Source organism: Onychostruthus taczanowskii, unplaced genomic scaffold (assembly GCF_017590055.1).
Source record: "Onychostruthus taczanowskii isolate IOZ18803 unplaced genomic scaffold, ASM1759005v1 scaffold84, whole genome shotgun sequence".
Classification (NCBI taxonomy): domain Eukaryota; kingdom Metazoa; phylum Chordata; class Aves; order Passeriformes; family Passeridae; genus Onychostruthus; species Onychostruthus taczanowskii.
The window spans coordinates 1,129,933-1,143,531 of NW_024506332.1; the positions used below are offsets into that span (position 1 = coordinate 1,129,933).

Here is a 13,599-nt window from a genome sequence, read left to right on the forward strand (position 1 = left end):
CTGGCGCTGTGGCTTTCCCTGCACAGCTCCCATCCCGTTCCTGCGCCAGCCCGGGCTGCGGGATGGGGTTTGCGGCCGGTCCTGGTCTCCACTGGAGGGAAAAAACCTCCCGGTAAGAGCCTGGCTCTGAGCAGCCCCGGGGGCGGCCGCAGGGTCAGGCACGGCGGGGGCGGACTGTCCCCGCGCCCCCGCTGCTTCCCGGAGGGAATGATCCGGGCTGGAAGGGCTGGAGCAGCCGCCGCCTGCCCTGCGCAGGGGGACGGCACCGCTGGGCGCGGAGGATGCAGAGCAGAGGGGGAGACCCCCGGTCCGTGTGCTGCGCCCGGTGTCCGGTGCAAGACGCCCGGTGCCCGGTGCGGGTGCCCTGTGCCCAGGGCCCGGTGCAGAGTGCCCGGTGCAGGATGCCTGATGCACGCCCGGTACCCTGTACTCGGTGACAAGTGCGGGATGCCCGGTGCCCGGTGCCCTGCACAGCGTTCCTGGTGCCCACTGCCCGGTGCTGGGACCCCGGTACCCCGTGCAGGATGCCCGGTGCTTGCTGCAGGAAGCCCGGTACCCCTTATCCGGTGCGGGATGCCCAGGTGCCGGTCCCCACTGGCCGGTGAGGATGCCCGGCACCGGGTACCCCTTCCCCGATGCAGCATGCCCGGTGCCCGGTCCCCTTTGCCCGGCGTCCGGTGCCCTCTCCCCCTTTCCCGATGCAGGATGCCCGGTTGCCGGTCCCCTTTGCCCGGTATCCGGTGCCCGGTTCCCCTTGCCCGGTGCAGGGTCCCCGGTTCCCCTGGCCCGCTCCCCTGTCCCCCGTCCCCGCGCGCGCCGGCCCCGCTTCCTGCTCTCCCCAACGTTCCATTGTGCGGAGCTTCCATTGTGACGTCTCGGCCTCGGCTCGGCTTTGTCTGTCCATATATGGGCAGCTACGTCACGGAGCGCTCCCGCATAAAGGCCCCGCGGAGTCCCCGGCGGAGCAGTCGGGCGGCAGAGAAGGAACCGGCGAGCGGAGCGGGGCCGAGCGCGGGGGAAGCGGGGCCGGGGCCGGGAGCCGGCGAGAGAGAGAGAGAGAGAGGAGGGGTTAAATCCCCCCCCCCCCCCCCCCCCCTTTTTTCCCTCCCCCCCACCCTCCCAAATCCCCAACTTTTCTTCTTGCATGATTTCCCTCGCACGGATTTGCCACTCGGATGTTGTTTCCTCGGGAGCCGAGCTCGGAGCCACGTTGAACCAGCCTTTTCCTCCAGTGCTATGACAGGCAAACTACTGGAGAAGCTGCCGGGGACCATGAACACTTTGATGAACCAATTGCCTGACAATCTGTACCCAGAGGAGATCCCCAACTCTTTGAATATCTTCTCCAGCACCAGCGACTCGGTGGCTCACTACAACCAGATGGCTGCAGGTAAAGCGGGAGGGAAGGAAAATGGGGAAAAGGCAGGAGCAGGGGGGGAGCCGGTGGGGCGAGGAGGAGGATGCTGTGGGTAGGGTGTCATGGAGCCTCGGAGGGAAGGGAAGAGCTGGGGCTGGGGAGCGTCCCCCCCCCGCACCCACCCACCCCTTTCCTCGCCGTGTCTCCGCGCGATCGCTGCAGGGCTCCGCCGAGCGCTGCCGCCGCCGAGCCGCCGCCGCAGGTACGGGGACGGCGGCCGCGCTCCGTGGGGAGGAGAACCCGGGTGGAAAAGCCGGAGGGCCGAGGGGACGAGGGGAAGGCCGGGCACCCCCGTGTCGCGCAGGGGCCGCCCGCCCGCGCCGGGATCCGCGCGGGTGCGGAGGCGCCGCGGACGCGCGTGGCCGTGGCAGCCGCCCCCCCACACCCCGCAGCGGCGGCGGCGGCGGCGTGGGCTCCCCGGGACGCGGCGCCGACTTTCCCGGAGCGCGGGGTTGGGGGAAACGGGGGGCGGATAGGAGAGAGGGAGGATCTGAGGGGCACAGGTGAGCGCCGAGGGCGGCGGGGGCGGGTGCTCCCCGCGTGTCCCCGCTCCCACGCGGAGCCCCGCCAGGCTAAACCCCCCCTCCCCATCCCCGTGTTTCTCCTCGCCGGGGCTCGGCGCAGGGAAGGCGGCGAGTTGGTAACGGCGTCGGCGGCCGCAGCCCCGGCTCCGCGGAGTGCCCAGCGCTGCCGGGGCTGGACGGGGAGGAAGCCTACCTGTAGCCGCAGGTACCTCCTTCCCCCGGCGGCGCGGCGGTGGGGTGTCCCCCCCCCCCACCACCCACCCACAGCTCCTCGCGGGGGCGGCGCGGGCGGCCCCGCATCGTCGGGACCCCCGGCAGGCAGCGCCGCATACGCGGGGTGGAAGCAGCGAGGGGAAGGGGGGGAGCGAGGCGAGAGGGAACCGGTGCATCCCCGCTCCCCGGAGCATCCCCCGGAGCATCCCCCGGTGCATCCCCGGGCCCTCCCGGCTTACCCTGCCCCACTTCTCTCGCACTTTGCAGATAATGTTATGGACATTGGCTTAGCGAACGAAAAGGCCGGTCAGGAATTGTCCTCCTACTCGGGCACTTTTCAACCCGCCCCGGGCAACAAGACTGTCACCTACCTGGGGAAATTCGCTTTTGACTCGCCCTCCAACTGGTGCCAGGACAACATCATCAGCCTGATGAGCGCCGGCATCCTGGGGGTGCCGCCGTCCTCGGGCGCGCTCACCAGCACGCAGAGCTCGGCGGGCAGCATGGGGCCGCCGCAGGGCGAGGTGGACCAGATGTACCCCGCGCTGCCGCCCTACTCCTCCTGCAGTGACCTCTACCCAGAGCCTGTCTCCTTCCACGACCCCCAGAGCAACCCTGGCCTCACCTACTCCCCCCAGGATTACCAGGCGGCCAAGCCCGCCTTGGACAGCAACCTCTTCCCCATGATCCCAGACTATAACCTCTACCACCACCCCAACGACATGGGCACCATCACGGAGCACAAACCCTTCCAGAGCTTGGACCCCATCCGCGTCAACCCGCCCCCCATAACCCCGCTGGAGACCATCAAGGCCTTCAAGGACAAGCAGATCCACCCGGGTTTCGGGGGGCTGCCGCAGCCACCCCTCACGCTCAAGCCCATCCGACCCCGCAAGTATCCCAACCGGCCCAGCAAGACGCCGCTGCACGAGCGGCCCCACGCCTGCCCGGCCGAGGGTTGCGACCGCCGCTTCTCCCGCTCCGACGAGCTCACCCGGCACATCCGCATCCACACGGGCCACAAGCCCTTCCAGTGCCGCATCTGCATGCGGAGCTTCAGCCGCAGCGACCACCTCACCACCCACATCCGCACCCACACCGGCGAGAAGCCCTTCGCCTGCGAGTTCTGCGGCCGCAAGTTCGCCCGCTCCGACGAGCGCAAGCGGCACGCCAAGATCCACCTCAAGCAGAAGGAGAAGAAGGCCGAGAAGGGCTCGGGTGTGCAGCCCCCCGCCGCGCCCCCCGCCGCCACCGCCACCACCTCGCCCCCCGTCGCCCTCGCCCCCGCCGTCACCACGTGCGCTTGAGGGATTGTGGGGGGCGGCGCGGTGGCACCCCTTCTCCTCCCCTTGCCCTCGGCACCGCTCCGGGGGGAACCCCACGGTGTTCAGGATACCGGGGTTGTGCTGCGACGGGTCCGCTCTGCCCGCACCCGGATTGACCGGGTCCAGGCTGCCCGCACCTGGATCCTGCCTGCACTTGGATCGATGGGACCCGCACTGCCCGCACCCGGATTGCCCGGACTCGCGCTGCCCGCGCTGGGATTGCCCGCAGCACCTGGATCCCGGCTGCCTGCTCCCGCACCTTCCACATCCCGGCTGCTTCCACCTGCACTGCCCGGGGCCGGGCCGCCCGCACTGCCGGGATCCCGGCCGCCCGCTCCCGCAACTCCCGGATCCCGGCTGCCCACACCCGCACCGCCCCGGGCCGGGCTGTCCGCGCCCTCCTTGCCCGGCTCTCCCGGATCCCCGCTCCCGCACCTGGATTACTTGCACCGCCCGGATCCCGGCTGGATTGCCCCATCCCGGCTCTCCCGGCTCCGATTCTCCCGCACCCCACGGCCCTCACCCGGCACCTCCCGGCTCCATCCCGCCCGCACCCACCCGGCCCGGCTCCGGGCTGCCCGGGCAGCGGATACCGGGAATAATCCCGGCTGACCTGGATGCCGGGGCTCGGTCCGACCCGCCCGCCCTGCCGGGGCTGGCTGCTCCAGGATCGGCCCCCCCCGGTCCCGTCCTGCCCGGCTGCCCCGGGGCTGGGCGCTCCAGGATCCGTGAGGGGATGGATGGATGGATGGATGGATGGATGGATGGATGGATGGATGGATGGATGGATGGATGGAGCTCATCTTGCTCCTCTCCTCGCTGGGCCTGAAGCCCCCGTTGCCCCCCCCGGCCCTGTGTCCCCCCCCGTGTCCCCAAGCACCGGCTCCCCGTGTTGGAGGTAAGAGGGCTCAGCCCCCCAAGCCAGGCTGGTGGGGCGGGGGGCAGCTCTGCGGGTCCCCCCAACTCCGGGGGGCGGCGGGGAGTGATGTCCCGGCAGCAGCTTTTGGGTTTGTTTTCTTATTTTTGTTTTCTTTTCCTTTTTATTATTTTTTTCTTTGTTTTCAGCAGAAGGGAAATTCTTTACAGAAATACAGGGAAAAAAAAAAAAAAGCACCCCAGTATTTTGCTGAATACTTTTTATAATGTGAGATATTTTTATTTTATTTTATTTGGTCACTTTAAAACAACCACCCAACTATGGAGGAGAAAAATCAATTAGTCCTCTATTTTATTATTATTTTTTTTTCTTTCTCCTTCTGGTATGTGCATGTCATTGCATGACTGCTCTGATTTTTTTCTTCTTTTGTTTTAATAAAACTGTGCTCAGACATTTAAGCTAAACTAAGCAAAAATAATAATGACTTAAAAAGAAAAAAAAATCTTTGTTGCCAAAAGGTCGTGCTATCCAGGTTTGATGTCTGCATGTGAAAAAAAAAACACAAAAAAACACATTAAAAACGTACAAAAAATAAAGAGAAGAGGAAGAATGCAGTCTAATTTATGTGAACTGAAAGGAACAAAAAAAAAAAAAAAAAAAACAAACCACAAGCAGGTTTAACCACACAAACCTAAGGGAATGATATTTTTTGAAAGACTTTTGTATAAAGTTGAGTACTTAGAGAAAAAAAAAATCATACCAGATGTAATATATTTTGTGGATGTTTTTATTTCTTGGATTTATAGTACCTTATACTAAGGTTAAAAAAAAATTATGCTTGATATTGTGAAAAGGTGATAATTTTCACACACATTTCATTTGCTCATTTGTCATGTTGTAATGCAAATATGATAGTTAATGCATACAGCATTTTTAAGGGAAAAAATCAGAAATATTGAACTGATGTATTGTTGTACCATTTGCACTGTGAGCAAATGCTAATGCAGTAAATATATTGTGTTTGCTGACAATCAAAATCTGTAGTAAATATCTTTATTTGCTTAAATTGATCTATATTGGTTTGGAAAGTAAAAAAAAACCAAGGTTTTAATGTGTAAGGGGAGTGTAAAAATGGTTGAAATGTGCAGGGAAGTGGGTGCTGTGTCTCTTTACGGGCGACTTTGAAACCTGTCTGTACAGAGTTTTTTTTCCTAGTGCTGTATTTCCTTAAATATTATTTTTTATATGATTTTTTTAAAAAAAGTAACCCACTTTTTTTTCTCAGTCCCCCTCCCTCTGCTTCAGTTCTATCCACAGGACGGCACAGCAGGACCCCGCTGGGCAACCCCGAAGGCGACCGGCTCCGTCCTCGCGTCCCAGCTTCCCCGGGATGGGGGCACCCGACTGGGATGGGGGAGCCCCACCAGGATGGGGGGAACCCAACCAGGATGGGGGAAACCCAAACGGGATTTGGGAACCCGACCAGGATGGGGGAAACCCAAACGGGATTTGGGAACCCCACTAGGATGGGGGAAACCCAACCGGGTTGGGGGAACCTGACCAGGATGGGGGAACCCAACCGGGATGAGGGAACCCCACTGGGATGGGAGAACCCCACTGGGATGGGGGAGCCCAACCAGGATGGGGGAACCCGACCGGGATGGGGGAACCCCACTGGGATGGGGGAACCCAACCGGGATGGGGGAACCCCACTGGGATGGGGGAACCTGACCAGGATGGGGGAACCCAACCGGGATGAGGGAACCCCACTGGGATGGGAGAACCCCACTGGGATGGGGGAGCCCAACCAGGATGGGGGAACCCGACCGGGATGGGGGAACCCCACTGGGATGGGGGAACCCAACCGGGATGGGGGAACCCCACTGGGATGGGGGAACCTGACCAGGATGGGGGAACCCAACCGGGATGGGGGAACCCAACCAGGATGGGGGAGCCCGACCGGTATGGGGGAGCTCAACCAGGATGGGGGGAACCCAACCGGGATTGGGGAACCCCACTAGGATGGGGGCGCCTCACCGGGATGGGGGAACCCCACTGGAATGGGGGAACCTGATCGGCATGGGGGCACCCACCCTCTCCCCAAAAATCCGCCACGTCCTTGCTTTGCCCTTGACCTCCCATCCTGTTTTTCCCCGCTCGTGCCGTCGCCGCCTTGACCCCGTCACCATTTTGCCGGCGGCTTCCGCGGCTGCCGGGATAACTTTGGGCCACCAAAGAGGATCGCGCCGCTTCAGCCGGTAATGCTCCCGCGCCCTTCGCCAAATCGCCCCGGGGACAGCGCCTGCAGGGGATTTTTTTCCCAGCCTGGATCGCTCGGGATAAAAATAAATCGCTGGGTTTCAGCGCTGGCGCTCGCACGGGCACGAGGAACGAGTGGGAGAAGGAGTTTGGAGGCGCTCGCATGTTTGGAGTGGTGGCGTGTGGTGGTTGGATCCTTCCCCAGGGATGGGGATAGAGCCTGAATCCCAGAGCTGGGATTGTGCTGGAGGATCCCAGACCGGGCTCTGGGGGCCCCTTGGTGCGCGCGGGTCCAGCTCTGCTGGGGTTGAGCACCCCACAAGTGCCCTCGTCCCAAGGCCTTGCTGGCAGTGCTGGTGGTTGGCATCGGCACCGTGGTCTTTCCTGGTGTTCCCAGGGCTTGGAAGCATTGGCAACGTTGTCAGGTTTCCTGTTTTTTGATTTGGATCTGCAGCCGGGCCTGGAAAAGCTGCTGCTCCGGCCATTCCAGGGCAGCTCTGCCCATCCAGGGGGTTTGATGCGCTCCCTGGCTTGGAAAGGCTTTAATTTTGGGGAAAATCCAGGCTCTGACTCAGGGCACAGCTGGCCCAGACAGGGCCGGCATCTTGTGGTGTTGAGGACTTGGCTTTGGCACTGCACCAGGTTTCCTCCGTGTGGATTCCTGGTGGCCGAGTGTTTGGTGGCCACGTGAGGCTGGATTGGAATGAGCTGGGATTGTCCTTCCCTGTGTGCTCTGGAGGTCCTGCAGCCATCAGGGGCTGCGGGATGGTTTGGGAGCCACCGGTGTCCCTGTGGTGTCCCCGTGTGTGGCTCAGGGGGGCAGGAACCAGAGCCACCACCCCCAGGCAGCGCCACCACGGTCCCCAGCGCCACCTGAGGGTGCTGTGCAGGTGCTGGTGCTGCTGGTGCTGCCCATCTCCAGCGGTGCCTCATCCTGGAAAACACTGGAAATCCTGGGAACGGGCACAGCAGAGGAGCTGCCCCAGTGAGGAGCCACCCAACGTTGCACCAACGCTTTGGGCTCCTTCTGCGGGCAAGGAGGAGGGAAAGAGCCCACCAGGCCCTGGGGACCCTCTCTGCCAGCCGGGCCTGGGCATCCCGCTGGGCAGGACCCCCCTGGCGCGCAGCAGGAAGGTGAGGAGCACCCTTGGGTGGCAAAGCGCGGGGAGTGCGTGCAGCACCTTGCACGAAAAATGTTGGTTGCTACGGAAACACGGCACTTTCCATCCCCGTTCTGGGCTATCTGTGTTCTGGGGAGGAGGGAAGGGCTTCCAGTCACGTACCAGCTCCACAGAACTTGCTGCCTTTGCCTCCTCAGTGGGAGCGGCGGGGTCCTGAGGAGGCCACCAACACCTCGCTCCTCCCTGCTGAGGGTCTTCAGGGCTTTGCAGGATGTGGTTGGATCCAAGAGCCTCCATGGGATGGGATTTGCTGCTCAGGAGGAGCACCATGAGCTGAGACTCCGTCCCTGGGGTTGGGAGCGACGAGGACCCACAGCCAGAAGCTCCTGGTTTGCAGCTGGAGTACAGATGTTGATGGGATCCCTGATCTTCTCACCTCTGGCTCAGCTTCTGCCACTGCCTGGCAGGAGATATCACCCACAGAAGGCCTGGATGGTTCTGGATCATCTGACCTCATCTCCCACCCCGTGGGACCATGTGGATCCATCCCCATCCCTTCTGGAGGAAGGGGCCAGACTCATCCTCCTGGGACAGAGACACAAAGGGCAGAGCCACCACAGCAGATGCTCCCCGAGTCCTGTGACCATCAGGACGACAGACCTAGGCTCGTCCCAGCTCTGTCTTGTCCCCTCCCCTGCGCCCCGAGGTGACAGTGAGGGGCATCACGCTGGGGACAGGCCGGGAGCAGCAGCCTGGCCCAGCTGGCAGCAAAACCTTCCTGGCCCCAGCCTTCCTCCTCCTCCTCACCCTGCCCACACCTGGATGGGGATGTGGGGACCCTCCTGGCTGCCTCCCCTCAGGGTTTTGCCCACCCCAAAACCGATCCCTCCCCCTCAGGCCACCTCACAACGTCCCCTCTCCACCCAGCCTGGCTCCTCCTGCCCATCCTGCACAAAACGGGACAATGGTGGGGGGTGCCACCCTGGCACTGGTGCCCCCCCCCCCGGATCTGCCCCCTCCCCCTGCTCCTTTTGGGCTAATCCCTGTCCTCAGCGGTGTCGGTAACACCTTCCCAGTTTAGCATCATCCTCGCTGGCTGTAATTACCGTGCTGTTTACCTCCACCTGCTAATTGATAAAGCCACCCCTGGCGCCCGGCCCGCGCCGCCGCCCCGTGCGCTGCCATGTGGCTGCTGGCACCAGCCCTGCTTCCCAGCCCCAGGATGGCACCCTGGGCTGGAACAGGGGCTCCAAGGGCACCCCGATCGTGGGGGGCTCTGCTGCATGCCGGGCTCACAGATGGAGGTGGCTGATGGGTCAGTGCTGAGGGCACGGCGGGTTTTTGGTCACCAAAAGGACTTTGCTGTCCCTCCCAGCCCTGGCCAGCCTCCTCAAGATGGGTTCAGGGGGTTTCTGCCCAAAATTGGGTGCTCCTGCTCTTCCAAAGGTCATGCATGCCCCTTGGATTTCCTCGACTGGGGCAGTCCTGCTCCTCCCCCTGCTCTCGCCCACCCCAGGGTGTCCCTGGGCACCCCCTGCCCACACCCATCCCGGGATGTCCCCGGGAATCCCTTCCCTGTGCCCTTGCCCACCCCAGGGAATAACCCTGGGCACCCCTGTCCATGCCCTCATCCAGCTCAGGACGCTCCCAGGCAGTTCCTGACCCTCGCCCACCCCAGGGGTGCCCCTGGACAGCCCCTTTGCTGCATCCTCGCCTGTGTCAGGGGTAATCCCAGGCAATTCCTGACCCTCGCCCACCCCTGGAATGCTCCTGGGCATCCCCTCCCTGTGCCACTGCCCACTCCAGGCTGTTCCTGGGCATTCCATGCTCCTGCCCTCACCCACTTTTGGGATGTTCCTGGGCATTCCCTCGCCATGCCCTCACCCACCCAGGGGTGATCCAGGCAATTCCTTCTCCATTCCCACCCCAGGGGTGATCCAGGCAATTCCTTCTCACCCACCCAGGGGTGATCCAGGCAATTCCTCCATTCCCACCCAGGGGTGATCCAGGCAATTCCTCCTCACCCACCCAGGGGTGATCCAGGCAATTCCTTCTCACCCACCCAGGGGTGATCCAGGCAATTCCTTCTCACCCACCCAGGGGTGATCCAGGCAATTCCTTCTCACCCACCCAGGGGTGATCCAGGCAATTCCTCCTCACCCACCCAGGGGTGATCCAGGCAATTCCTCCTCACCCACCCAGGGGTGATCCAGGCAATTCCTCCATTCCCACCCAGGGGTGATCCAGGCAATTCCTTCTCCTGGCCCACCCCGGGGACGCTCCACAGCTCCCAGCGGTTTATCTCCACCCCCTCCCGCCCCATTCCAGCCCTTGCACCGAAACCGGGCGAATTTCGGGGTCTTTTTCCCCCGCGCCTTGCCCGTGACGTCACACCCCCCCCGCCGTGTGACGTCACGCCCCCGCCGCGTGGCGTCACCGCGGCGCGCGGCCCCGGGGGGTGAGCGCTGCCGGAAGGGGCGGGGCCAGAAGCGGAGGCACTTCCGGGAGCGGCGCGGGGCGGAGGGGGAAGATGAGCTGGTGAGTGCGGGGGGACCCCCGGGGCACCGGGAGCACCGGCACCGGGCCAGGGCGGAGGAACCGGGGCCGGCAGGGCGGGGGGACGAGAGCGCCGGCACCGGGTCTGGGTGGAGGAACCGGGACGGGGCACGGCGGGGGAACGGGAGCACCGGGACTGGGTCAGGGAGGAGGAACCGGGAGCGGGGCAGGGCAGGGGGAAGGGAGCGCCGGCACCGGGAGCGGGGCAGGGCGGGGGAACCGGAGCCGCTGGCACCGGCCCGCCCGGTCCCGGCTCCTCACCGAGGGCACTGCGGGTGAGGAGGAGCCGGGCCCCGGTGGGAGCCCCGCTGCAGGCCCTGGAGCGGAGCCGGTGGGTTCACAGCGCTGGCCTGGCTTGGCCCGCTGCTGGCCCCGGAGTGGGTCCCGCTGATGGGCCTGGAGAGGCCCCGGTGCTGGCTCTGGTGGGGTCCCCAGTCCTGGCCAGGTTTGTCCCAGTCCTGGCCAGGTTTGTCCTGGTGGGATCCCCAGCGCTGGCCAGGTTTGCCCCAGCCTGGTGGGATCCCCAGCGAGTGGTGGCCAGGTTTGTCCCAGTGCTGGCCAGGGTTGTGCCAATTCTGGCCAGAGGTTTGCCCCATGCTGGCCAGGTTTGCCCCAGTCTTTGCCAAGTTTGTCCCAGTCCTGGCCAGGTTTGTCCTGGTGGGATCCCCAGCGCTGGCCAGGTTTGTCCCAGTGCTGGCCAGGTTTGTGCCAATTCTGGCCAGGTTTGCCCCAGTGCTGGCCAGGTTTGTCCTGGTGGGATCCCCAGCGCTGGCCAGGTTTGTCCCAGTGCTGGCCAGGTTTGTCCCTGCTGTCCCTGTAGCCGCCCCACAGGTGTGCACCCCTCACACCCCTCACCTGTGCTCCCCACAGCACCCCCTGAGCCCTTCCCACCGCTCCCCCTCCTCCCTGCCCAGGTGCTGCTGCAGGTACATGGAGGGTGCCCCAATGCCCCCAATGTCCCCATTGGCTCTGAAATGCTGGAAAACCACCTTCAACTCCATGAAAGTAAAGCTTTTTCCTTCAAAAAAGAGGAAAGAAGAATTCCCATGTGTTTGAATCAAACTGATGAGGGCTCCATTTGGGCACGTTGGTGCTTATTTATTTGAATTGTATTAGAAATCAATAATATTAGTAATTAATCTGGACTGCTGTGTGTGGTTTCTCATCCTGGGTGGTTCTGGAGATCCAGCACTGTTGTGAGAGGCAAAGGATGGGATGGATCAAGAGCTAAAAGGGCTTTTCCTTGCCTGGAAGGCTGAGTTCCATGGTGACAATGGAAAATTTTTTGGGTTGGGAGCTGTGGAGTTGTGGTTTGGAAATGTACTGCGAGAATGTAATGAGGCACACACAGGTGCTGATTAAAACTGGGCATTTGGACTAAAAATACACATTTATCCCCTGGAATCACTTTGGTTTTGCTTTACTCATCTCAGAACATCAACAGTTATGGACAGCGTTGGCTAATGAGGTTTTGGAGACAACTTTTCCCAGGGAGCCTGAGGAAAGGGACTCTGGAAGGGACCCTCTGGTCCAGGAGGAGCTTCAGGGCCAAAATGTGAGGGATAATTAATCCCTTCACACGTTGGATACGGAATAATTTGGGTGCAGGGTATCCACACTTCCACTTGCAATTCCTGGTGTCCATCCAGCCCCAGGGACTGTCCCTTGTCACCACAACACATGTGGCTTTTTCTGGGAGCCCTTTCTCTGGCAGATTGCCTGTTTTTGCCTTTTTCTGGGGAGGAATCCAAGGTCATTGCCTGCTGGTTTTTGGCTTCCTTTTTCTACCTCTGTTGAGGCTGAGATTGAAGGTACTTGAGATGATAGTTTAGACTCTGATATTTGTTATTTCTTATCAGTTACAGTCTCACAGCAATGAGTTCTGCAGTCTTTCATTAGCAAGGCACAAAATGGTTAACTGTCTCTTGGTACAAGGTCTTTTAAGGTTAATCTATCCAATTAAGAAATGATACCTAAATTATTTTCAGTTTTAACCGAATAACTGATCCCGCAAAGCCCGCACTGTGGACTTTTCTGTTCAGTTACAAAAACCACCCAAACCCATGGAGAAGAAGGAAGAAGAAGGTAAAGAAGGGCAACCTGCCTCTATCCTAAAACCTCCATCTTGCTCCATATTTATTACTATATTCTAAAACCCCAAACTCTGAGTTTTCCACCCTGTGATGTCACACACTTGTAACCAGCTCCACACTCGTAATCCCAGTGCTATCAATCAATTTTGGAAAGCTTCTCCACAGCCTCAGGTCAAACGCAGCACTCTCCTGGGGGTCAGAGTCTGTACAGAAAATGTAAAACTCTCAGCATCCAGAACTCCAGCAGTTGCCCGGCAAGCGGGGGGAACTCCGGGGAATTCTGAGTGTCTTTCTTCTCCGGCCGCGTCACCCTCCGGAGCGCGGCTGACGCACGAGGAGCTCAGAGCCTGCACAAAGCCCGCACTGTGAACTTTTCTGTTCAGTTACAAAAAGCACCCAAACCCATGGAGAAGAAGGAAGAAGAAGGTAAAGAAGGGCAACCTGCCTCTATCCTAAAACCTCCATCTTGCTCCATATTTATTACTATATTCTAAAACCCCAAACTCTGAGTTTTCCACCCTGTGATGTCACACACTTGTAACCAGCTCCACACTCGTAATCCCAGTGCTATCAATCAATTTTTGAAAGCTTCTCCACAGCCTCAGGTCAAACGCAGCACTCTCCTGGGGGTCAGAGTCTGTACAGAAAATGTAAAACTCTCAGCATCCAGAACTCCAGCAGTTGCCCGGCGAGCGGGGGGAACTCCGGGGAATTCTGAGTGTCTTTCTTCTCCGGCCGCGTCACCCTCCGGAGCGCGGCTGACGCACGAGGAGCTCAGAGCCTGCGGGCTTCCAGCGCCACGGCGGCCACACAATCACCCTCAGTCAGGCCCTGGGTGTGTGTGTGTGTGTGTGTGCCCTCAGTCCGGCCCTGTGTGTGTGTGTGTGCCCTCAGTGCAGCCATGCCCATGTGCCCTCCGTCCGGCCCTGTGTGTGTGTGTGTGTGCCCCCTCAGTCCGGCCCTGTGTGTGTGTGAGTGTGCCCTCAGTCAGGCCCTGGGTGTGTGTGTGTGTGTGTGCCCTCAGTGCAGCCGTGGATGTGTGCCCTCAGTCCGGCCCTGTGTGTGCCCTCAGTCTGGCCATGGATGTGTGCCCTCAGTCCGGCCCTGTGTGTGTGTTTGTGTGTGTGCCCTCAGTCTTGCCCTGTGTGTGTGTGCCCTCAGTCTTGCCCTGTGTGTGTGTTTGTGTGTGTGCCCTCAGTCCGGCCCTGTGTGTG

At 61.3% G+C, this 13,599-nt stretch overlaps 2 protein-coding genes across 5 annotated transcripts in view; both read left to right on the top strand.

Annotated features, from left to right (window-relative positions):
- The first annotated feature begins 1,131 nt into the window (after positions 1–1,131).
- Positions 1,132–5,746, top strand: EGR3 (early growth response 3). Of its 3 annotated transcripts, none has more exons than XR_005954120.1 (3): positions 1,132–1,390; positions 2,422–4,377; positions 5,642–5,746. XR_005954120.1 is itself a non-coding variant. In XM_041424939.1 (2 exons), exons 1-2 carry the CDS (start codon positions 1,237–1,239, stop codon positions 3,459–3,461), a joined length of 1,194 nt encoding a protein of 397 aa, XP_041280873.1. In that variant the 5' UTR covers positions 1,132–1,236; the 3' UTR covers positions 3,462–5,627. The 3 variants fall into 3 exon arrangements, 1 of the variants encoding a protein (XP_041280873.1); XR_005954121.1 differs by having other exon boundaries at positions 5,662–5,735; XM_041424939.1 differs by lacking the exon at positions 5,642–5,746 and having other exon boundaries at positions 2,422–5,627.
- A 4,462-nt stretch (positions 5,747–10,208) lies between these two features.
- The window catches only part of BIN3 (bridging integrator 3), a 44,448-nt gene continuing 41,057 nt past the window's right edge, over positions 10,209–13,599 (top strand). The window contains exon 1 of one of the 2 annotated variants that reach the window (XM_041424907.1): positions 10,209–10,274. In XM_041424907.1, the coding sequence (XP_041280841.1) occupies positions 10,267–10,274 (8 nt within the window). In that variant the 5' untranslated portion in view covers positions 10,209–10,266. The remainder of the gene's footprint in view (positions 10,275–13,599) is intronic. The other variant, XM_041424908.1, reaches the window with a different exon arrangement.

Coding starts and splice junctions, on each gene's coding strand:
- EGR3 (XM_041424939.1), top strand. CDS start 1,237: ATGACAGGCAAACTACTGGAGAAGCTGCCGGGGACCATGAACACTTTG. Junction 1,391..2,421: donor CTACAACCAGATGGCTGCAG/GTAAAGCGGGAG, acceptor CGCACTTTGCAG/ATAATGTTATGGACATTGGC.